General features: G+C 47.7%; 8 protein-coding genes across 8 annotated transcripts; 4 read left to right on the forward strand and 4 right to left on the reverse strand.

The window, feature by feature from the left end:
• Positions 1–519: 519 nt before the first annotated feature.
• Positions 520–1,647, reverse strand: N7473_000444 (uncharacterized protein; the record flags this gene model as incomplete). The annotated part of the gene is made up of 1 exon (XM_057146384.1): positions 520–1,647. The coding sequence occupies one exon, from the start codon at positions 1,645–1,647 to the stop codon at positions 520–522; it is 1,128 nt and encodes a 375-aa protein (XP_057014270.1).
• Positions 1,648–2,090: 443 nt separating this feature from the next.
• N7473_000445 (uncharacterized protein) lies at positions 2,091–2,640 on the reverse strand (the record flags this gene model as incomplete). Its single annotated transcript, XM_057146385.1, has 2 exons — positions 2,091–2,114; positions 2,155–2,640. 2 exons carry the CDS (start codon positions 2,638–2,640, stop codon positions 2,091–2,093), a joined length of 510 nt encoding a protein of 169 aa, XP_057014271.1.
• A 3,123-nt stretch (positions 2,641–5,763) lies between these two features.
• Positions 5,764–7,358, reverse strand: N7473_000446 (O-acetylhomoserine aminocarboxypropyltransferase/cysteine synthase family protein; the record flags this gene model as incomplete). Its single annotated transcript, XM_057146386.1, has 4 exons — positions 5,764–5,959; positions 6,010–6,154; positions 6,214–6,994; positions 7,224–7,358. Coding segments are annotated over 4 exons (1,257 nt in total), but the record flags the coding sequence as incomplete, so codon positions are not given.
• Positions 7,359–8,208: 850 nt separating this feature from the next.
• N7473_000447 (cytochrome P450) lies at positions 8,209–9,390 on the forward strand (the record flags this gene model as incomplete). The annotated part of the gene is made up of 3 exons (XM_057146387.1): positions 8,209–8,269; positions 8,320–8,799; positions 8,972–9,390. The coding sequence occupies 3 exons, from the start codon at positions 8,209–8,211 to the stop codon at positions 9,388–9,390; spliced, it is 960 nt and encodes a 319-aa protein (XP_057014273.1).
• Positions 9,391–10,637: 1,247 nt separating this feature from the next.
• Positions 10,638–11,651, forward strand: N7473_000448 (putative NRPS-like enzyme; the record flags this gene model as incomplete). Its single annotated transcript, XM_057146388.1, has 1 exon — positions 10,638–11,651. The coding sequence occupies one exon, from the start codon at positions 10,638–10,640 to the stop codon at positions 11,649–11,651; it is 1,014 nt and encodes a 337-aa protein (XP_057014274.1).
• A 1,795-nt stretch (positions 11,652–13,446) lies between these two features.
• On the forward strand, positions 13,447–14,554 carry N7473_000449 (uncharacterized protein; the record flags this gene model as incomplete). The annotated part of the gene is made up of 2 exons (XM_057146389.1): positions 13,447–13,788; positions 13,859–14,554. 2 exons carry the CDS (start codon positions 13,447–13,449, stop codon positions 14,552–14,554), a joined length of 1,038 nt encoding a protein of 345 aa, XP_057014275.1.
• A 148-nt stretch (positions 14,555–14,702) lies between these two features.
• N7473_000450 (ABC transporter B family protein) lies at positions 14,703–18,927 on the reverse strand (the record flags this gene model as incomplete). The annotated part of the gene is made up of 7 exons (XM_057146390.1): positions 14,703–14,809; positions 14,869–15,116; positions 15,194–16,501; positions 16,557–16,973; positions 17,023–17,458; positions 17,510–18,611; positions 18,664–18,927. 7 exons carry the CDS (start codon positions 18,925–18,927, stop codon positions 14,703–14,705), a joined length of 3,882 nt encoding a protein of 1,293 aa, XP_057014276.1.
• Positions 18,928–22,104: 3,177 nt separating this feature from the next.
• N7473_000451 (uncharacterized protein) lies at positions 22,105–23,317 on the forward strand (the record flags this gene model as incomplete). The annotated part of the gene is made up of 3 exons (XM_057146391.1): positions 22,105–22,456; positions 22,518–22,785; positions 22,831–23,317. 3 exons carry the CDS (start codon positions 22,105–22,107, stop codon positions 23,315–23,317), a joined length of 1,107 nt encoding a protein of 368 aa, XP_057014277.1.
• Positions 23,318–24,119: the final 802 nt, after the last annotated feature.

A 24,119-nucleotide genomic window follows, 5' to 3' on the forward strand; every position in this document is an offset into this window, starting at 1 on the left:
AAATATCCGAGAGAGAAGGGGGACTCGTCAAGTTTTCATTTGGTGACTGACTCCCAACATACGGTTGACTACTTTGGCCATTGAACGAAAGAGAAAGGGAGACTCCGAACATGCAACCTTTCACGGACGAGTCTCCGAGGAGACACCTGTAGCAAATCCGAGACCGTACTGCGTTATAGTATCCTGCTTCTTGTATACCCGCTTGAAAGATACTTGTTCACATGCCAGGGGTTCATTAGACTCACAAGCTTGAAGACTTTATGCGAAGCACAGCTGAAAAAGGAAGGGGAGGGGAGAATGCATGTTGCTGCGCCCATTATCGTGGCTTGCAGAAGACCAGGGTTGAAAAACAAACGTCCCCACATGAGAAAGGTTAGAACAGCAGCCAAAATAGCAGCTAGTCCATATGGATTTCCTGGCCCATTAGCAGAACCAACATGTTGGAGATAGGCTACAGTGCACACTGGAAGGTTGATGAGAGTGTAAAGAGGATGAAATTGTCTAGAAGGGCGAAGAGGTCTAGATAGCTACGAGTGGGGCCGCTCCGCCCGCTTGGCGGCCACGTGACCCACAATCTATTTCTAACACAACATACCAGATCAGCAGTCCGAGCACGCCTCCAACAACAGTCCCAATGGTTCGACTGATCATTGAGAAGGTAAAGTCTGCCATGTAGACCAACAAAGTTGTTTGACCCATTATAAGGCCCCAGATACCCTTCTCACGATAGTAGAAACCTGCGCTAGACGGTATGACCGCAGGAATCGCCATTCTCAAAGCATATAAACCATGGGGGTTGAACAACCACTCCTTTGTGGTAATAATAAATCTAGCCAGTCCCCTTCGTCGTTTGACTCCATATCCACGAATGATTCGGAGGCGTCTTTGGGATTCATTAGCTGCTTTATTAGCTGCTTTATCCACAATGTTGGGATCCACGACACTCGATTGGCTTGGAATGGGAGCTGCAACATTTCCATTGAAAGCCCACGCAGCTGCATATCTGATTCCGCGAGGGAACCAAAGCTTCACTCTCGTCCGTCCATGGCATAGCTGGATGATTCGTTCCAAGAGTTTCTCCAAAGCATCAGACACAAGAAGTACCTGTTTCTCAAACACCATCCCAAACATGACGCCCCGGAAGGGATGGATTGCAATGTTGCTGGAATACCGCAGATGGCCGGTCTCCTCAAACATGTCCGCGTGGATTTGGAGAAGTCGCTCTGTCGTCTCAGTCGTGAATGCGGCACAAGCCGACTTAAGTGCTTTTAGTGGTTTCTGACATCGTGATAGAAGTCGGTCATGTTCTTCATCTGAGGAGCGAGAAATCCATCCTCCAGACATTTGTGCACATATATACGCGGAGATGGCGATGATCGCATCTAGGCAGGCAGGGAGAATATCTGTTGTAGACTGTCGCAGCACCTCAACGGCCTCCGACCGTATGGCTTCACTCTCAGGACTTCGCAGTGCCTGAACGAATTGTGCACTTTGCATCAACTTAAAGTGCCCTATCTCGCGGGGTAGCTGCTCCGTTGCATGATATAGTGCGCTTTCTACTCCAGGAGTATCTGGGAAGTCTTCCAGTCTCTTTTGTCTGACGAGCCGTGAAGTATGGTATTTAAGTAGTGATAAACTCGACATCATGATTTGACGTATTGGATATCTCATACTTTTGATGACATCAGCGTTCCAGAGACCTATAGAGCAGTCCAGCAGTGGGAAAGCAATCGCCAGTTCCATTGTTTCGTGTGCTGCGACAATTCTTGGTTTCACTTTTTTGTAGAACCCGGACATCCAGCTCTTCCGAATTAATGTCTAGGCTGGATATAGTAAATATCAGTGGCTGCTTTCCGAGTTTAAGTAACCCTTCAAAGGCAGTAAAGAAGGCATAAGTCGTGAATTGGGGAAAAATAATATGAATGCAGCAACACCAAGTCCGACACCAATGGCGGCTGGTTTAATCAGGGAGATAGGGAGGGTTCATAGAAAGAGGGCTGGGATGGGCCAACGGTGAGAAAAAGGTCTGAGATAATGGTTGCGTATATCTGCAGTAGAACAAATTTCGGGTTAGTTGCTCCCAGCCGTGCCTAGTGAGTCATGCGTTCAGTTGACTGTCAATTTAAGAAGATTCCGGCGCCATATTTTGCTTACCATGAGATATATAAAGAGACAAATCAGGACGAAAAACACCACAGTCACTTGAGCATCCAGCATAAACCCGTTCGATACGAGCACGTATGTTTCGCTAGCAATGCTCTGGCCAGAGGCATTGGCCTGAATAGACGCCTGCTGTTGCAGCGCGTTTATTCGAGCCTGCGTCCTTGATGCGGAACGAGCTGCTAGAGCTGCCTTCATGACAATCACTCCCCATGCCCAGGCAAGATTCATACCAAGAAGAGTAAGATCCCCAAGAATGAAGATAAGCAGAATACCTGAGGGGGGCCAGAATAAAGAGTACAATGCAGGTAAAGGATGTCTCTGTCCAATCGTATGTAGCGTAGGGCCGATGAACATGAGCAATGCAGCAACCCATGCGGCAGCCCAACAGCGGAACAATACCTTCAGATCCTGACCGTTGAAATGATCGAGCCATGAGGGGAGCCGTCGTTTTCCCTTAGTGACCTTAGTGAGGTTCATAACAAATCCTATACTTTGTACGAGGCGATACGTCAGCGAATGATACTACATCAGAGTATGTGGAGAAATAGTTATACGTTCTGAGAAATTATGTCAACCAGTATTACTCCACTGTTGCACTTGGAAAGTACCGACGGCATCGACAGCTGCATGAAGTGGAATTTCAATATCGCACGAAACATGCAGGGGAGTAACAGGCATATGCTTATACTGTGCTAACGGTGTTCTTCTGTTTGAAACCCCTAGTATTAGAACGTTTCGATCGAACTAACACATAAATATGGTCTTCCATTCACGTGGAAGATCCCACGGGCTGAAGTCCAAATAAATTTATGATGTCATGATGTACGGGGGCTGATGACGCGACGGCATTCCAGTAACGGCGCTACCTTTAGCCAACATTGTGTCTCGAAAGTAGGAAGAATAATCATCCGTAATTCATAGCTGAGTCGGAATTAAGTGGAACAGCTTTGTTCCGATAACCCCTCATACTATTCTGTGGGGTCGACTTCGTCCTAAAACGCTCCCTTCCCACTCTAAGCTCGCTGGGTAGTACGGTGCTGTTGAAGTGACGGTGTAGGCTATCAGATAGTAGGATGAAGGATCTCTGGCTGAAGGGGATAACGTATCTCACAGCAGATGGAACCGCTCATACGGTCGAGCCGCTCACCCCCAAAACAGGCTGTAATTGTGATACTTAGAGCCCCATATTACAGTACAATGCCAAAGGCTTAGATTAGAGTCTTAGCATGTCTTAGTACTTTATATATCATACTCGGTATCTTTATCTGATCCAGAAGTATTTGAGGTATTAACATGTCGATAAATGTAGGTTCCTCGCCGACAAATGTTCTATGATATTCTGATAATACCTTCTTCAGTCAGCACATGATTACATACTCCCTTTGGATGGCCATGTGTTCGCATGACGAGGAAGACCTCCACTTTACATATGCAGCTGTCCATGCTCAATCCAGCCAATATTGCGGTACATCTGATACCATGTCTTGTGGTGTGACTCTGAATTTGTACATGGCCGAGACCTAGCAGCGTCTGATTTCTGTAGTTCATGAAAAATTTGATGATGTCATGGGCTCGTTGTCGATGGCCTTGACCGTAATACAACGGCGGGTTTTACGGGGTACACCGCTTAAGAAGATTGATAAACATCATCATTCAGTGCTTATCTCGAAATTCCTTCTATTTGTTCGCTATTTTCCCCAGGGTTTCATTACCGTCTAAAATATTAGGGCCACGACACTTCTCTTTATAGATAAGCGAGACATTACACGGCACGCAGTATCTATCCAAGACAATTTTCAGAGAAATTTTCACATAATGAAAGCTGCATCCCTAATTTATGTCCTAGGCATCACATCCATTGCTCAATGTGATCCCCAAGTCGACTTTAGCTCTGTTTTGAGCGCAGTGATAAGCGCAGCAGGCAGTGGAGCTACGGATTTCAGCAGCATTTCTTCCGAACTAGCCTCTTTATCAGCTCCATTGAGAATGAAGTAAGCACGGCAACAGGATCGGAAGCATGATCACTCCGCTCCGAAATCACATCGATTACTTCGAATGAGCCGGCTATTGTTTCCTCTATTGAGAGCGCACTTTCAACGGTATCCATATTGTCGAATACCCATACAACCACAACTGCTACAAAAACTGGGGGGCCAGCTGTTGCTACAAGTACATCGGCTGGTGCTACGCGGACTGTTCAGGCTGACCTTGTGCTATCAGGAGTGGGTGTTTCCGGACTACTCGCTATTCGCCATTAAATGTTAATAAGGGCTTCTTTAAAGTCTGTGCCTTACGAATCGTGGAGGCAAAAATCGGAGCGAAGTCCTTTCGTGAAAGACAGCAGGGCCTTATACGAGAAGGAATCAAAAAATTAGCCGAACTGATTTGGCTTGACGCATTGGCTTGACGCAAGCTTCCGAGAAACGCGAGGCCAAACATACTAGGCAGAGGGTGGGTTAACAAAGCCGAGGCGGAAAAAAATTGACCAGACTGGGGCTCGATCCCAGGACCTTATCGGTGTTAACGATACGTGATAACCAACTACACCATCCGGCCAGACATGAATATCCAGATTTTGTTTTGATAACCTATGAAGATTTAGAAATCAAAAAGAACAGATCCACACATTGCGTGTGCTGTTTGCTTCATTCTCGGGGAATAATTCTCAGTCTAAACTTGTGTTATTCGAGATTCCTTCCTGGCTCCCCGACTTCTGCCCTTGGTCAAAAAGCGACTCAAGTTCGGTCAATTCGTGTACTGCCCCCGCGAGAGATTGAGAGTGTGCCAGGTCTGCATCGTCGAGGACAGGCTCTAGCCCGGAGGAAACCCAGTTGTTGAGTGGTTGACTCTGTGACTCTGTGACGTTCTGGCGAGTACAAAGGAGATCGGAAGACATGGGAATAGCCTCAGGTAAATGAACTGCTCTAATACTCTACCTCGTCAACCAGAATGGCACTGGGCCTATTATTCTTTTCTTAATAAAGATTCTAGTTCTAAATGATATGAATTAAAATATCCTTTAATTAATTTCATAACAAATATATACGCGACAGCTCGATCTGGCACAGGGGGGGGGGCTCGTATATACGACTCTATAGACAGGATAAATGTCTGACGGGTGGAGTTTTTCTGTCTCGGCTACCGGCGATTTTATGAGAGTGCTCAGGGTCAGAGTCACTAAATAGACCCCTATCCCCCTTCAGCATCCCATGAGTTGTACACCCTCCTTCCGATTGCCTGTGCCAAAGTTCAATATTTTCTAAAACGTTGTCTATTGAGCTCCAAATTTGACAAATAATAGGCTGAGAAGACTTTTTCACTAGGCGTGATGATAAAGCCAAAGAAAGGCGGCCGCCGGCATAACAAGGTATCCCAGCAACCGAAGGTCTTGAGAAAGAAAATTGCGTCACTTAGCAGCCACCTATACTGAAATCTGATTCGTCGCGGATTGCTTCCATGCTTGGATGGTGAGTTAATGTTGCTCCAGTGTCTATATATCCTTCTTCTCCCTCTCTTCCGAAATCCCCCCAGTTTCTTTCTCTGCTTCTGCCGTGACGTTTCGTCATTGGGAACCGGCGTGACCGCTTGAAATCGCTTACTGCTCACATCTTCCGTCGGCGGATCTGGAATAGCCAATGCTTGATAGAAATCATGAATGAGGTCCTCAACGTCTTCGGTCCCTACTGACAGACGAAACATCTCCACCGCGATTCCGGCTCCAATCCTGTCCTTCTCGGACATGACGACATGAGTAGAGCTCCAAGGGTGAGTAATCATCGTTTTCGAGTCGCCAACGCTATCGATTTGTTATTCACTTGAAGCAAGAAAAGATCTCAAGTCACCAACTTTGTCATGTTTGAAATGATGCGCAATCTGTCAACTAGAATATCACTCGCACGAGCGCCACCTTTCACACCGAAGGAGAGAACACCACCAAACCCGCCAGTCAAGTATTCCTTCGCGAGACTGTGATATTCATTTCTCTCAAGTCCTACGAAGCGAAGATAGGTCACAAAATCCGTAGATACCCAACCATGGAGGATCGCTTACCTGGATAGTTCACCCAGCTCATTCGAGGATCCGACTCCAAGAAACGTGCGACTTTCAGCGCATTCGACCCGATCCTCTCACACCTTAAGCTGAGAGTCTCCAAGCCAAGGAGAAGCTGCTGAGCAGCGAAAGGACCGAGAACTGAGCCTACTTCCATGACCACGTTGATTCGAAGAGCCACTGCAAAAGCGCAATTGCCGAATGCTTTCCAATAAGAAAAGTTCAAAGGTCCAGATTCTTCGATGAGATGAGGAAATCGAGCTGGACTTTGTCCCCAATCGAATCGCCCTGAATCTATTATAACTCCTCCTACAGTTGTTCCATGCCCTCCGATCCATTTCGTAGCTGAGTGAACCACAATATCTGCTCCATGGTCAATGGCCCGACAAAATGCACCGCAAGCCCCGAATGTGTTGTCAACAACAAACGGAACACCTTGTAGATGTGCGACATTTGCGATTCCTCGGAGATCCGGTACACTGCACCGAGGATTTCCAATGGTTTCTACAAACACCATTTTTGTTTTCTCGTCAATATATCCGGCGATTTCCTCAGGCTTGTCGCTTGATGCCCATCTCACCTCAATACCTAGTCGGGGAAGAAGGGTTTTAAATAAGCTGTAGCTTCCACCGTATAGGTTGACCGATGAGATAATGTTGTCTCCAGATCCTGCCAGAGCAAGAATGGTTTGAAAAACGGCCGACTGGCCGGAGGCGGTAGCCACAGCTGCGGTGCCGCCTTCTAAAGCCGCAGCTCTCCTCTCAAATACCTCGACAGTAGGCTATCAGAATCAGAAAGGCGTTGATTAAGGTGAGTTGAGGAACGAACGTTTGCAATCCTAGAATATACTAGGCGCCGAGTTAAATAGATATCCGGATGAGAAAGGCCGGGCGAGCTCACCATATCCGCTTTCTTGATTTGTGCAGACTCTCTTTGCATGCTCGCCATCGGTGAAAACATAGGACTTATTCATGAGTATGAGGTAAAGGAAGGGGTTTTTAGGGGCTTACTGCTGTTGCATATATTGGAACGGCTCTTGATTTGGTTGCCGAGTCAGGTTTATGACCTGCTTGGACCTGAAGAGTGCCAAATTTGCGACCTTCATCTGTCGCATCGACCTTCCAAGTTACGAAAGGGTCTGCCATCCTGTAACGTGAGAAGTAAGTTGAAAAAAAACCGACTATCTCCGGAGCTTCATCTCTCTATATCAATTCATGTCATGCCAAGGGTCTAAGCTACAGCGGACGAAACTAAGACCGAAACGGAAGCACCGAAGTCGTCAGACTTGCTAGATTCAGACTTCGCTCGATTTTCACATCTCCGATTGGAGTTAGAATGGGGTCATTGATAATTAACGATACTACAAGCCTTTTGAATTAAAAGCCGTTCAGAATCAGCACCTGCTTTGTAATTGGTCTCAGCTCATCGTCCAATATGGTGTTATCTTCGGTTACCTTCGACTATCTCCCCCTCAGCGTTCAAGCTTTTCAAATTCATTCCCGATTGATACCATGGCTGGGCACACTTTTAGTCATACATTTCTTGATCCAGCGATGGGCCGTGAAAAGACAGCCTCTTGTTCCTGGAGTTCCAATTGTCGGTGGTACTGATCGCCAGAGCATCCAGAAAAATCGCATCCGTTTTATCCACGACGGAAAGTCTATGCTTGAGGAAGGTTATGAGAAGGTACAAGGGATATCGCTTTGAGAAACTCTCTAACGTATCTTAGTGGGCAGGAAACTTTTTCTATGTTCCGAGTGTCTTAGGCGAACGTCTCATGATACCAGTCAAGTACTTGGAAGACCTCAAAACAGCCCCAATCGATAAGGTGGATTTTGTGGCCACTTTCCAAGAAACAAGGATTCCAGCTTTGCGGTCGATAAATTCTAATGGTAGATCCAGATGTTTGAAGGAAAATACACCACCATGGGGAGCAGATCAACATTGCATCCTCGAGTCGTCAAACATCAGTTGAACAGCAATCTTCCCGCAGTCATGCCTGACGTCCAACAAGAGATCGAGGAATCCATCGAGTCTCAATTTCCTGCTTGTGATGGTCAGTACCCGCTCCAAAAATTCGACATGTCGCTGACTTGAGACCGATAGACTGGACTGAGGTCAATGTGGTTGACTGCATAACTCAAATTGTTGCCCGGGTCTCAAGCCGCATGTTTGGGGGCCAGGTTCTCAGTCGAAACAAAGAGTGGATTGACGCTTCCATCGCATTTGCTGTTGATGGATTCCATGGGGCTCAGAAAATTAAGAAGTATCCAGAATTTCTCAAGCCCATTGCCAAATTCTTCATTCCCGAGATTATGTCGATTCATAAGCATTACCGAATGGCCGAGAAAGCCGCAATACCCCTTTTGAAAGAGAGGGAAAAGACGGGCGAGAAGGCGTTGGATTTGCTTTACTGGATGGCCGAACAGGCTAAAGGCGACGAGAAGGACCACAAATTCCTGGCCGGTATTCTGCTGAAAGTCAGTTTCGCTGCTATCCACACCAGTGCAGCTGCGACGTCTCAGTTGATCTACGATCTCTGCGCTATGCCGGAGTACATACAGCCGACGCGACGAGATCAACAGCGTCCTCGAAGATGGTGGACATTATAGGAAAGAAGGGCTTCTTTCAAATGCCGAAAATGGACTCCATAATGAAAGAGAGTCAGCGCTCTAACCCACTCCTGCTTAGTGAGTCATGAATGCAGCGCTGTCTGATGTGCTCAATCTTTGGTGACTAACAAACCTTTCTCCTTCAGTCACTTTTCAACGTGTCATCACCGAAGACTATGTACTATCAGATGGCTTTGTGATTCCTGCCAATACAACAATTGGAGTTCCTACCCAGGGAATTTCCATGGATCCCAAGATCTACAACGACCCCACCAAGTTTGATGGTTTCCGATTCGAGAAACTGCGTCAGGATCCGGAGCAAAATGGCAAGGCCCAGTACGCTGCGAGCAATCACAGTTCAATGTCGTTTGGCTACGGCCGTCATGCCTGTCCAGGTCGGTTCTTCGCCGCTAACGAAATTAAGGCGATTATGGCATACCTGTTACAGAATTATGATATGAAGTTTAAAGAGGGGCAGAAAAGGCCAGAGAGTTTACTCTTTGAAACGCAATACTTGCCAAATATGACAGCGACAGTGATGTTCAAGAGGAGAAGGAATGTTTGAATGGAAGTAGAGAATAGCGCAAAGTGATATGATGATAAGGCCCATGGGACGCATTTGGCAAATGATCTTTTCCGCATCCAGCCGATTCTATTTTTCCACTTTGACTATATTGGCGGCGAACATAATTGCGAGAGAGAGCACCATAATTTGACTACGACAGGTTCAGAATTACTCAAACACTCCTGAAAACTCACAACCCTCGTACAATCCTCAACCAAAATCAATAGAATGAATGTGGAGGATAGGATAAACACGATACTAGATAGAAGCGCTGGTAGATAATGGATTGACAAATCACGTTGCACAGCGAATGAACACTAGCCAAATCGAGATCGGATTCCAGAGGGATTTGAGTTTATTGGCAGAATTGATCTCCAAGTCAAGAATCGGGGGTTCTTAATCAATCTCGAGACAGAAGTCGTGCCAGCGCTCCTGAGCTTCCCCGGTGTCCGGTCCGCTGCAGCAATTATGCATGATTCTCGATTGATTGGATTCGTTACTCCATTAACGATACCCCCACAATCATTGCGGAAGGACCTTGCAAAGAAATGCGACTCGTTCATTGTGCCAGACGTAGTTCTTCCTCTGGAAAGACTGCCTGTCACGTCGAATCAGAAGATTGACACTGATGCTCTTAGAGCGACCATAACAGAGGAGACAACAGCACACAAGGGACTGACCGATCACTCCTCGCCATCGGAGTTAGTGAAGTACGGACTTTCAAAAGCCCTGGGGACGCCCATCTCACAAATCAATGATGATTCATCCTTCTGGGAGCTAGGAGGGAATTCTCTCTCTGCGGTGCGGCTTGCGTCTTTTCTAAGAACTTATGGGTTGAGCATCCCTGTCGGAGATATCTTTGTGCTGGATAAGGCCTCCAGTGTCGTGCAGAAAGTAGTCTCCACGGAAGCACCGAAGCAATCGGTTGAATCCTTCATAACTGGAAACGGGGGGATGCAGGAACTGGGGATTCGCTACCAATAGCTGATATTCAAGGTCAGCTCATCAGCGAGACCCTTCAAAGTCCCGCCAAAAACAACTTGGTGTTCTCTATCACGGTTGATAACGCAAGCGGGAAGCTAAGCAGGTCCGTATTGCGCAAGGCTTGGGAGACTCTGTTTGAAAGACATTCTATATTACGAACAACGTTTGATTTGGATACGAAAACTCAGCTCATCCAACGGGAACCAAATCTGCAATGAACGGAGATCCAAGTATCCGACTCGGAGTTTGATTCCACCAGTGAAATGATACAAAAGGCCCTGTGGAATGAAATATACAACCCGATTGAAGTCCCTTGGAAACCCTTCAACCACCTGAAAGTTATTGAGACTCCTGGGAAATCAATCAGGATATTCTGGATGATGCATCACAGTTTATTTGATGGCTGGTCGGTAGGAATTCTACTAAATGAGCTTGAAGCGATTCTTAATGATCGTGAATTGTCAGCCCCGCCACAGTTTTCTGACGCTGTTCATTTCCAAGCACACGTCAAAGTCCAAAGCAGATCTGAGAGTGTCATCTTTTGGGAGAAATCATTAGCATCAGCTCATGATTTGCGGCCTATCAATCTACCTAAGCCGGCCAATGTTCCGTCGCTCGAAACCCGCCAGGACTGGTTAAGCAAGAGCTCGGTTATTGGCATCTCAAAATCGGAGCTCGACAACTTCGCATACGGTCAACGCGTCTCCGCATCTTCCCTGTTCCATGCCGCCTGGTCCTTGGTTTTGTCAAAATACACCAACTCGAAGACCATCTGCTACAACAGCAGCTTCTCGGGAAGAAATCTTCCCTTGCCATCAATCGAATCTATTGTCGGGCCGCTGAATCAACGATGTCCGACCCTCACCACAATTGACGAGACAGCAACCATGGAACATTACTTAAGTGGTATTCACCGCGAGGTGTACGAGCTGAGAGACTTCCAATGGTTATCGTACGGTGTCTTGGAGAAGATACTGGGTCATGAAGCCCATGAATCGCTTCTCGTCAGTTCGATTACTATTTTCTTGGACATGTCGCCTGACTTCGGCCGCTGGAAAGTACAAGATGAGCAGAAGCCAGTCAAGCCTCTGGAACTGCGCATTGAGCAGGAAGGCGAGACTATCAATGCGCACTTGCGGTACGACTTTGCCCTTTTCGACGGAGAGGCAGTGCGTCAGATCTTAGCCGACTTAGAGACAACTTTGACAACCATCCTTATCTTGCCGACGCATACATTAGTAGCCTCGGTAATCGACTCGATAGAGCGTCGCAAATGAACGTCGCTGTGTTACTAGAGTGGGTGGGGTGTTCTTCATCTGAATTTCATGCTTTTCCTTATCAAAATCCTCTTGTTCGAGTACTCAGTTACATGTATACTGTGAAACTACCAGCTACATTGCAACTATCTTTGGTGTTTTCGTTCTGAGGGTCTATGTATTGACTTGATGCCTGCTCGAATGCTGGTTCTATACCTGGGCCGTTTCTCCACTCCACAGCACCTGGTGCATCCACGAACACATTGAAATTTGGATTCGGTAAATGAGAGAGCCCTTTCCTGATTCGTGAACATTCAATACAAGTCAGTTCCACTGCTGGCAAAAATGGAATTATGTCTTCCCTGTCACGCGCACTATGCTCCACTAAGGTACTTCATGGGTGAGTCGGTCACACAAAACACCATATTACATGCGAACTTTTAGGTCACTATATATCAACAACGATAAGTTGTCTTGGCTTGATCCTCAGTAGGATAGTGTTCTTAGCGTAAGAAAAAGTATAGCAGGTTAACTTAGATGTTGAGTAAATGATTGTTTACCTACATTGCCAAAAAAAAAAAAAACCTTCAACAGCAAAGCTGCCGTAAGAAAAAGACGAGACGGAATCAAACTTCCTACCGACAGTAGATTATACTGTCTCAGTAGAAGAGATGAGGGAACGCCATGCCCGGAAGCAAGAGTTAGAGTAAGGAGTGCAAAAATTTCACAGAAAACACGACCATTTCGACTTCCATATGTCCCTAAAAGTACACGATTTCCAACCAAATACCCCAGGACAAACCAGATAAACAAACCGCAAAGCAGAAACGACTCAGGCGATGCTACTGGGCCCCCCACTACAATACCTACACTGTGGGGTCTCAAAATACTTCACGGCCTGGCAAACATGCTTAGCGTGATATATTCAGCACTAGGATATCCTATGACCTTATATCAAACATTGAGTGTTGACATAGAGTGAGCTGAAAATCGCATTGACTATGGTGTTCTGGCTGACCGACTCAACCGTAAATTACATTAACTAACTAGTTATATGTATCCTTCTGTCAAAGCGAGCTGAATCGGTATAGACTAGTATGCATTGGAACGAATGAGAACTACCGGAATCATCAGAAGAAAGATTGATTGATTAAGAAGGAAACAACTCAAACGAATAGGAAAAGGGGCAGGTTGAGCTGTCCCATGGCGGTGTAACCGAGTATCGGAGTGACAATACCGATGTCGACGTGTTACCCGCATATTACATACAAACACATACAAAAGATGGGTTGGATATGGACCAATCCCATGTCACTATAATAAACCTCTCCAGTTTTCCACGACACCTTCACTATGACTAAAAGGGATTCGCGGGGACCATGATAACGCAAAGTAAACAAATAAGTCTTCCAAGTGGAGAAACTTCCTAGGCCGATCGGCCCCGACAATCATGCACTTGAACTACATGGATTCGATGGGTTGCTTCGGAGTTTCTGAACTTGTTAGTCGCGAAGACGCTTGTTCCCAAAAGAGCGCGGCCCGAAACCAGTTCTCACCCCACAGCGGCAAGATCACCGACACGGGTAAACTAGGACTCCTGTTGCCACTGTGATAGTAAGATTTGCGCGTAATGTTGGAATATGTGACGCACGAGAAGACAGATACGGGAATTGTGGCAGAGATAGGATGACGGCGTTCTTATACCAAGTTAAATATTTTCAAATTCCTTAAGAAAAAGAATCTTAGTGAAGTATCCTCATCCGTAAATTCTACCAAGTTTCTGCTTCAAATAATCCACCACTTGAATGAATCCACTATGTCTGCCCAATCCACACCCCACGGTGCTGTCCTCAAAGTCATCTCACTGGGCAAATTAATGTCTAGTCCGGCCGCCGTCGCCGCCGAGCTGCTGGCCGCCTGCACAGACATGGAGTTCTTCTATCTGGACTGCACAGACTGGAAAGACGGCTCTCTGTCAGCCAGTCAGGTTCAACGCCTGTTCCAAATCACCAAGACCCTGTATGATCTCCCTCAGAAGGAAAAGAGTGCATGGGCAGCCGACCATCATCATTCAGAGGAAACGATTGTGGGGTACAAGGAGGCCGGGATCGACCCAGGGCCAGTCGAGGGGCGAAAGGATGGGTTTGAAGGGTTCATGGTTCGCGAATACCTTTCCATATAGTCATTCTGGTTGTTGTATCCAGGCACGCTGATCAGTCGACTCGTAGATATTTGAACACCCCCTGCGGAATGTCGCAGATCCCGCTACCATGGTCGCGCCACGCCCACTCCAAGAAGATGGTAACATTCTGCAAGCAAATATCTCTGCACTTCGCGACATTAGCCTCGCCATTCTAGACAGCCTGTCGCAATCTCTGGGGTTGACAGGGATGTCCCACCTCACATCCACTCACCGGGTGGGTGAAGCATCAACCACAGCCCTCGGGCTTCTCAAGTACCTCTCCCATGGTACATCTGAAGATATTGGGGTGGGTCACATCGCGCATACGGACGCGGGCAGCTTGTCGTTTGTGTTCACGGATGTGCCAGGGCTGCAAGTAGCACTTCCAGGAACGGTTGAGTGGGCGTATATTCCACCGCGAGAAGGCCATGCGATTGTAAACGTAGGGGACTCGTTGCACCTTCTTTCTCAAGGGAGACTGAGATCGAGTTTGCATCGCGTGGAGCCGTATCTGGATGCCCTCAACCGTACCAAGTACACCATCGTCTACTTAGTGCGCCCAGAGACCGACGCAGTGTTTATTGATGGCGATGGAAAGGAGTGGAAGTGTAAGGATTGGTATCTCAAGAAGTTTGAGATTTTCGGAAAGGGAGCGATTGATCTGAGCGATAGTTTTGTGTTGACAGGACGGGAGAATTATGACGGGCGCTGGAACCCGTTGACTGCCGCTGCAACGGTTTAGACCATTTCAAGGGATCCGGCAGGCTAACACACCATCTAGATGTGCTCAATAGCAACTACATCTTATATTGCCTGTTTCGGATTCCTCTGCACGTGTATATTGAAGGTGTGTGTGTACTAAATCGTAGTGTATAATTTCTAGCCCTAGCTCAAACCTTGTCCAAGCCCTGTAGCTTAACCAACTCAAAGTATCTTCCACCCAGCTCCATCAAGTCTTGATGCGTCCCCCGTTCCACAACATTGCCTTCGTGCAACACTAGATAGACCCATAGGTTAGTCTCTCGAGTTGTCAATGGGATTGAGGTCTGTTCTCACCATAGATACAATCGGCCTTCTGCACCGTGCTTATCCGATGCGCAACAGCGACCGTTGTTCGGCCTTGTGCCGCCGCATTCAGTGCATCCTGGACGACCTTCTCCGACTCCGAATCGAGCGCGGAAGTTGCCTCGTCTAGGAGGAGGATGCGTGGATTGCGAAGAAGCGCTCGCGCAATGGCTATCCGTTGTTGCTGCCCTCCAGAAAGCATGCCGCCCCTCGCTCCTATAACTGTCGAGAAACCATCACTGAGTTAAGCATTAGTAGAAATTCATTCACAGTCAATGAACAGAGAATAAAGGCTGCAACGAAAGAGATTTCTTACGGCAGGGAGATTACGAAGTCGTAGATGTTGGCATCCTTGCATGCTTGGATGACTCTCTCCTCAGAAACATCCTCGTCATTGGTTCCCAGGATAATATTCTCCCTGATGGTTCCTTGATAGAGTGTTGGCTCTTGGCTGACCAGAGCAAGATGGCTCCTGTAGCTCTTGACATTCAACTTGGAAATGTCTTTCCCATCAACCAAGACCTGTCCGGCTTCGGGATCAAAAAACCGCTCCAGCAAAGAAATGACGGTGCTCTTCCCACATCCACTCGCTCCTACAAGACCTATGTATTGTCCCGTTTGCACACTCAAGCTGAGGCCGTTCAGTACCATTCTCTCCGGTCGGCTAGGGTATCGGAAATAGATATTGCGCATCTCCAAGCTGCCATCCATTTTCGGTAACTGCTCGCCAGTTTCTTGGCGGGCGTCAATGGTGACAGGTCGGCTCAGCAGCGTTTTGATATCTTGGGCTGCTTGGCGGGATTTGCTCATATCTGGCGCGAAGGAGAAAATCGCCCCGGCGCTGAATGCGCCAGCGATGACCGCAGCGTAAGCAATGAAGAACTGAACCATCGAATAGCCTTCGTAAATTATTAAACTTCCTCCATACCAGAAGGCAAGCGCAATGCAGAGGAAGTTGGCCGACTGAGAAGCAGCATAAAAAGTGGATGACTTCAGCGTTGAAACGACTGACTTTTTTCGCTGCGTTTCCAGTATATTGTGGTACTCTTTCTGCACATGACTTTCGAGATTTAGCGATGCAACCGTCTTGATAGCAGAGCTTGCCTCGCAAGCATACGTTGCTGAGGCTGCATACGCCGCCTTTGACTGTTGCGCAATTTCTCCAAGGATCTTCAGTCTGACGAGACCACAAGTAAGGACAATTGGAATGGTTGCGGTACAGACGAGTCCCAACTTCCAACCTATCGCAATCGATACAGCCACGCCAGCAGCCAACGTCGTTAAAACAATGAAGATGGAGCCCAGCGTGACACCACTCATCCCCGCAAGGTTGGTAGCATCCGTGGATAATGCCGCTGTAAGCGAGCCGGCCGAGAGTCCAGATTTGTCGAACATGAAAATATCCTGATGGAGCATTGCGCGGAAGGAGGAATCTCTGGCACGGTGAATCAGACGCTCAGAGCAGTAGGCGAAACAGAGACCAGATGCTCCCCAACCCAGAAATGCAGTACCTCCCAGCATCAGATACATCAGACTCCAGAAATTGACATCATGGCGGAGTTTATCATACATATTGGGAGGTTGCGATAATGCCGAGATGGTCTTGCCGTAGAACACAGCCTGACTAGAGGAATGGTCTGGGTCAATACTCTGCACACCGTACGTGGAAAGAAACTTACGTGGGATTTCCTGCGCCTGTGATAACCGAAAATAACAGACCCCAAAGCATTGTGAATGTTTCTTGTTTGTTGAAGTTGGCGACGAACTTCATTAACTCCCATAAGGAGTATCTGTGGTCGTGAGCCTTCCCATCGAAATTTGCCTCCCGGCCTTCAGTGACGAGGTCCTGCTTCATCTGGTACGCATGAATGTTGGACTCATTGCCCTCATGTTTCGAATCAGGAAATTCCGTATCTGCGTCGAACGTAGACTTTTCTTCACCGGGGCCGATATCCCTTTCCGTCGACATGCGCTGCTTATCTACCAATTCGTAATACACTGATCGCCTCTCAAGTAGCTCGTTGTGGGTTCCTTGCTCAACAACGCGCCCGTGAGACATCACAACAATGTTGTCTGCCGCCGTGATCGTAGATAGCCTGAATAATGATCAGCGTGTGTTGCCAAGATTGAACGAAGTACGCATACCGGTGACTGATTGTGATTGTTGTCCTACCTTTCCCAGCAACATCAAGTGCCGCCTGTACCAGCCGCTCAGCCTGGGCATCGAGAGCTGAAGTAGCCTCATCCAGTAGCAAGACCTTCGGATTGCGAATAATAGCTCGTGCGATGGCAATTCGCTGCTTTTGTCCACCAGAAAGCAAGGAGCCCCTTTCTCCAACATCCGTGTAGAATCCCTTCGGCAAGGCAGAAACAAACTCAAAGCAGTTCGCTTTCTTCGTGGCATCGAATACAAGACTTTCTACCACACTGGGAGGGGAGTTCTCGTGCTGTGTGCCGATCAGACCAAATCTGATATTTTCGAATACAGTTGTGGCGAAGAGTGTGGGCTGCTGTGTTACTATCGCTATTTGTTGGCGGTACCATTGCAGGTTAAAAGACGCGATGTCGTGACCATCAAGTACTGGTGTGCCAATATTAGGAGGGTTCATCTTTTACAGGGGAAATCTCTCACATATTTCCCCGTTGAGTGGTTCATAGAATCTTTCAATCAAACCTGCCAATGTACTTTTCCCACAACCAGAAGCACCAACAATGGCGGTCGTCGTGCCAGCTATAAATCTAAGATTGATGTCATCCAAAGTCAGGACATCTGGTCTTGAAGGGTAAACATAGCGAATATTCTTGAGCTCAATTGTCCCGGACACAGCTTTCAGTCTGCTTCCTGTGGGGGAGGATGGATCCAGGGGTGACACCCTAGACACGGTTGCAAGAATCTTTCCTGTGGCTGCTATACCTGTTGAAAATGCTTGGAAATTGGGTGCTATGTTACCAAATGTGAACGCTCCAGTCAAAGTAGCAAGGAGGATGGTGATCAGCTCCCCGAGTTCCACGTCTCCAACAACCAGAAAACGAGACCCTTGCCAAAAGGTCAGTCCGTAGGTCCAGAAGATGACACAATTCATGACGGCCATCATGGCCGCAAGAGCAATGCGGCTTCTAAGACCATATCCCTCGGCCTCGGTAAGAAACTTCTGGTACCGATCGGCCAGCCTATCTTGGATCCCAAACGCAGTAACGTGCCCGATTGAACTGATCGCCTCCTCGGCAGCACTCGATCCGTCTGCATATGCCGCCAGCGACTTATGGGTGTACTTAACCATAAATAATGAGAATAAACTCATAGATCCAGTTTCTGCAATATACGCTGAAATCAGAATGAGCGCCATACGCCAGCTTTTCACGAAACTGATGATAAGCGCCGCCCCGAAGTTAGAACAGGAGTACAGCGTCAGAGAAAGTTTGCCGGTTAAAGAATCTTGGATCAGATTCATGTCCGCGGTGATTCTGGTGGTGATCTCTCCAGCCCCCAGGATATCAAAGAATGCGATGTTTTGGCGAAGAATAGCGGCGAGGTATTTCTCTCGGAGTCGTTGGGTGATCTTTTCTCCTGCAACCATGAATCCGGCTGTCGAGATGTAGACCGAAATAAATTGTCCAATGGCGATGTACACATAATACAGGGCGAATCTTGCGACCAGGGATGAAAGATGCGATCCCGAGGACGTTCCGATGAAGAATTCTTTGAATGCTTGAGCCAAGCCTCCTAAAAGGAGCTGTATGACAGAAATCAGCCTCGGGGTTGAATACCAACGGAGAGCGACTTACAAAAGACACAGGTTGAAGGGCTCCGCCAACAATAGCTGCAATTGAGCTGATGACCAGGAGAAGCAAATCGTAGGGTGTTGCGCATGTATATAAAAGCGCCAAGCGACTCATCTGCGACTCCGGGGTGTAGATTTGGCGCTTAAGGATCTCTTTCTCCTCTTCCGTTAACTCTAGACGGGGCGTCAGAGGAGCGGAAGACCCTGCGGCCGCGCTTTTTTCTGACATTTTCACGGGTTTGCCCTCGAAGATAGGTTTGTCGACCATGAAGCTGATTGCGCTCCAGAAGCTTTGCGACAAGTGGATGGTCAACAAGATGAAGTATTGTTTTGTGCCATCTCTCATAGTCTTTTTCTGACCAATCATAAGCAACTGTCACCGGCCACTCATCATGACTCATATCACACCATAGTGCATTAAAATGTACCATCTCTCAGAAGTCTGGGAGGCATTGCAGTTCGGCGAGTTAATAAGAGAATCCAAAGAGCAGTAGACGCCAATCCGTGAGTCCTTCGGATGCGACAAATGAGACTATTACTTCGCAGTGGATAATTCTTTGCTGACTGCTGGTTGATACACTGAATGGGGAAGCCCGGCCTGATGCCCCATGTGCTCGTTCACCATTTGAGAAAGGCCCGTTAGTATAGTGAGGCATGCGGGCCTGGCTTGGCCACGGTTATGTTCGCCTGAAAGCCCGCTTGGTACCACTTGGGGTAGCCCCGAGTACCCTGATATTGGAAGGGAAACGTTTTTTTCTCTTTATATACAGAACAAGTAGTCCTTTTACACGGAGAGTGACTCCTAGCTACCGGCTTTCCTTTCGGATAGGCCCCTTCTATAGGCTAAGTGTAGGGGCGCCCGCCCCACGACCAGCGCGACTAATGCACGTCCTGCGTCCACGGACATTTTGTCCCGAAGCCTTCCGGAATCCTTGAGTGTTGACCATAATGTCAAGGTCCCTCGACATTCGAGGCTTTCCATAAGGCCCCATAACAGTCCGCTAAGTCCGCAATAGTTGGACTCCTCATTAAGACCCATGAACCCCACCTTTATGCAGATGGATGCCGATCATGCCATTATTGTACTGGTTGCCACCAAGATCGATGGAACCCTGCCAAGTTTGGCCATGGCTCTAAAAGTCACGGCGAAGGGAAGCGCTACGTGTAGCCGCCTGATCGGGCTTTTGAGCGCCGTAACGATGATGCGGCGGAGGGGCGATTACAGTTCCTGCCTGAGAAGGAACGGAGTGTCTTCAGACACAGAAGTCGCCGGGCTCGTGCTATAAAAAAGGCAACAAGGCCTGATGGGCTGTCTGGAGTCTCTGGACGGCAGAAACGACAGAAACGAAAGGAGGAGCGAGCTACCCCGTATATTTAGTCCTCCTGAGACTGTAGCCATTTTTTTGCGTCCTCCACTGATTTTTCGGGGCGGTCCTCCAGCTGCAATACCCTTTTTTCGGTGGCAGCCAGACAAGGTAATGAATGTGTGGGGCCGAACTGACCAGTCAAACTGCTGGTGGAACGGGCACCCACACCCCTAATAAAGCCTACTCCGAGTGCCAATTGGAACTCGTGCCATTGTTTGCTGATAATATTATGCAGGTAAGATGGCAAACTCACACGGTACAATCTTCCCCGCAAAGCCACCCCTAGCCGACGCGGATAAGGATTCAGGAGCAACTTGCTATCATCAGGATATCCAATTGGACTTCTCCTGATGCGTCACGAAATTGGGGTCCCAATCATCCCTGACAGGACCGACGGACACCGCTCCCTACTTTCAGAGCTCTGTAAGCCACAGAGATGATTAGGGTCCACCTATTCCTGACGCGCACCTTTTTTCCCACTACTCTGTATGACGGCTGTGGATGACAGATGCGCCTAGACAAGGCTCCCAACATGTGTGACAGCCAATCGCGGGACGAGCCGAAAAGACGATCACCCGAAGGCCTGTTAGTAAGCAAGTCGTGAGATCCATATCGAGGCTTGTGGGATCATAGCATACGAGTTATATCTGACACTCATCGGTCAATGGGATATACCTAAGGGCAGGTAATTTATCTCATACTCTATACCTCTGTCCGGGATAGTTGAACTTTGATGCTTGGTATTCCAATTCTAAGTCGTCCCAGGATTATATAAACCCGTCAGCTGAGTCCGCACAATAGCATGCAAGATGGATTGATGGACTGTGAATGATAGCTGCAAGCATACTACTTATCCAGTGACTGGCCTGACAAAAGGCAACTCTAGTGTAACATTCCCAGGTTTGATCCTTGGAAAATGATAGCAACTATCCTTAGGTATCTAGTACTCTCAAATGCTGCAGTTTGGCTCAAATGTTAGACTAACAGTGGGTTATACATATGCCATAAGAAGAAATACGTTTTCAAATCTTCTGTTGTTTTGCTTTGTTGCAATTTTGGGGAAACCGTTGAGGTTCATGATGCAATGTATAGATCCTACTGGGTTGGAATGTTCTCTTCCCCTCAATTCGATGTAACTGGCGGGACATAAGGCTTATCGACATATGCACAGTACATTTGAGAAAAGTGCAAATTATTTAGCTCTGTCCTTCGGAGCGCGCAAAAAAAAAATCTTCCTTTTCTACTCGCTGGCCGTCATTGATAATAATATTAGCCGTCACTTCGTCTTAATGGGGCCGAATGGTGTTAGCCGCTTGGCTTCTCAGTTACTCCGTACTGCAAATGGACATACCATTCGACATCAGAAGCCTCTCATACTCAGGAGACCTAGGCTGCGGTGATCCTCCATTCATCAACAGAGATATAGAATCACGTGGAATTAGGTGCTTTGTACCAAAACTTACGTCCTCGCTCCCGACATCGTTGCAATGATAGATCGTGCCTTCAGGTCGGGGTTAGGTGGTCGCTCGAATAGTAAGAATAGAATCTATGCCCCGCTTCGGTATATAAGAACCACAATGACCCCCTCTCCTTTTCTGTTCACTTCAGCCAACTGGTATTTCCTCATTCACACTATAAGTTTCAATCTAGTAGGGAAATCCTCTCTGGAATACTATGTTTGTCACACTTCGGTATGGAATGGCAAAGGTGATGAAATTCAGTGCATCGAGAGTACCACAAAGCCACCGCATGAAGAGCCGGCTAATCCCCACTTAGCCTGCAATTTGTGTCGAAGCAAAAAGGTATGCAGTCTCCAATGTACGTGATGCGAGTGGCTAATGGGCTTCAAGCTTAGATGTAATGGAGAGAAGACGGGCTGCCAGCGCTGTGTCTCGGCGGGCTTTGATTGTTCCTACAAAAATGAGAGGTCGACGGAAAGAAAACGTAAACATCATCTCTTACCGAACACTAGACCTGAAGGAAGAGTTGCTCAAGCACCCCAGAGCCCGCATCAGAGCAAACTTCAGATATCGCCGGGAAAAGAAAAGCCAGCGAGACGCGCGCTCTCTACACAAGAAATGTCTCCAGAGCTCGATATAATGGTCGTACAGGGGCTGGAAGATCAAGACACCATTTCGCCACGTCAACCCGAAAGCTATTCCAATACAGAGAGGCGGTCAGACTCAATCCATCAAGTGGAAAATATACGTGGGAATTTTGTTCCCACCACCCCAGCCTCTCTCCAGAGACCGACTTCCGCTGCTGTGCCCATGCCAGATGCTGAGCATTCTGCCTTTGAGAAAGAGTTATTCGATCAATACTTCACCACATTAGAGCAAGACAATGATATTTTCAGCCGTGCTCTGCAACAACACGGCGCAGTTTCACCAATGGAAGACGAAGGCGCAACTATCGATATATCAAATTCTAGTGAGACATCTACCCCACTCTATTGATACAATGGCTGGCTCACAGCGATGTTGTGGATTAGTAGACGGAAAATCCTCTCTCGAAGACACCTTCACGTTCAGTACCCACGACTCGCCCCCCTTTCCGGGGTCCCTCAACTCTCTCCCACAAACCATGACATTCCCGAGCACAAGCTCTCGCGGCTCTGGGAAAAACTGCAATCGTAGCCGCTGCGCCTCCATAGACCCGTACGTCGAATCCGACTCGACCCCTTACAGCTGCCAGTGCACCATGTCTGCGCTCAAGATTCTTGAAATGCTTTCCAGCCAATTCAAGCCCGCCGAGGGTCTGTACTCTATGGAGCAAGCACTCTACACGCTGAAATGAAACATCAGACAATGCCAGTCGCTGGTTCAATGCTCGGCTTCTGGGAGAGACTCTGGGGTTGATTTGCTTGTCATCGCGCTGTGTGAAAAGATGACGGCAATCTTCGAGAAGATCTCAGCAAGCTGGGAACGCCAATTACAAGCAGCCGCGCGCATGAAGCAAAAAAAGCCGGGCGTCGCGGCTGGAGTCAGCGAGGCAGACCCCGCAACGCAGAATGATTTTAGGCACTCTCAGTACTCACGGGTAACCACAGGGGGGTATCAAATAGATACCATAGAAGAGCGGCACATGGTGTTTGGGTTGCTGTTTCAGCTGCAGTTGAAGCGGCTGAGTGACATAATGACAACTCTGCGGAAGAATGCCATGGCTAATGATTTGGAGTCGCATCTGGCTATATTGATGCCTACAAATCAGAAGGTCATGGATTTGAAGGCGGCGCTAGGTAAAATTACGATTCACACTCAATGTGGTACCTGCCTTGCTCTCACTTCCTAAGATCAAGACTGATCTCTTTCAATGAATCGAACAAACACAAGTCATGACTTGAAATTCAATCTGCTTTCCCTGCACTTTATTCGCCATAGTGAGGGTAATCTTGTATAGATGATAGACTTCTAAAGTGACAAAGCGATGCCCTTAGTTCCGATCTCAATGACATGAAGTGTCAGGAAGATGGTGATCGGCACCGTATTGACCTGAACGGTACCTCTTGAGGTTTCCGAAGATACGGTATTCGGTATTGGGATTACGCGTACTTTTCGCCACATTTCACAACCTCGGATATGTATCCTCGAGAGAGCTGAGCTCGAGGGGTGAAAGGAGAGCAAGGGACTGGCCGGTTCGCGCCGGCGACAAAGGGAGTGGCGGAGCTCGGTGATCCGAATCAATGGCAAAAATGCCTCATTAGCCAGGCATGGGTGGGAAATGGAAAGAAAGAAAGAGCAGCAAGGGAAAAAACCGTGAAATGCTGATTCGGCGATGGAAGGGACTTTATAGAAACACGCACCAGGACGGAAGGCCGCCAAGCGACACTAATCCTAATCAGGCACGCTATACCGTTTCGCGTAATTCATAGGCAGCACCAGATACGTGATAACCAACTACACCATCCGGCCAGATAAGTACTGCCTATCGTCCAATTTTTGACCCATCAGCCAATTAAAGGTTGCAGAAAATTATTTTGCCATCAGGGTCAAGGGAGCTGTCATTTCCGCAAGCAGGCCACGAATTCCTATCATTAAGCATATTCTACGGGAAAAAAAAATTTGAACAAAAAAGATGATCTCCGTCAGCTTGC

This window comes from Penicillium subrubescens (genome assembly GCF_028828155.1).
Source record: "Penicillium subrubescens strain IBT 31985 chromosome Unknown utg000001l_segment0_segment0, whole genome shotgun sequence".
Classification (NCBI taxonomy): domain Eukaryota; kingdom Fungi; phylum Ascomycota; class Eurotiomycetes; order Eurotiales; family Aspergillaceae; genus Penicillium; species Penicillium subrubescens.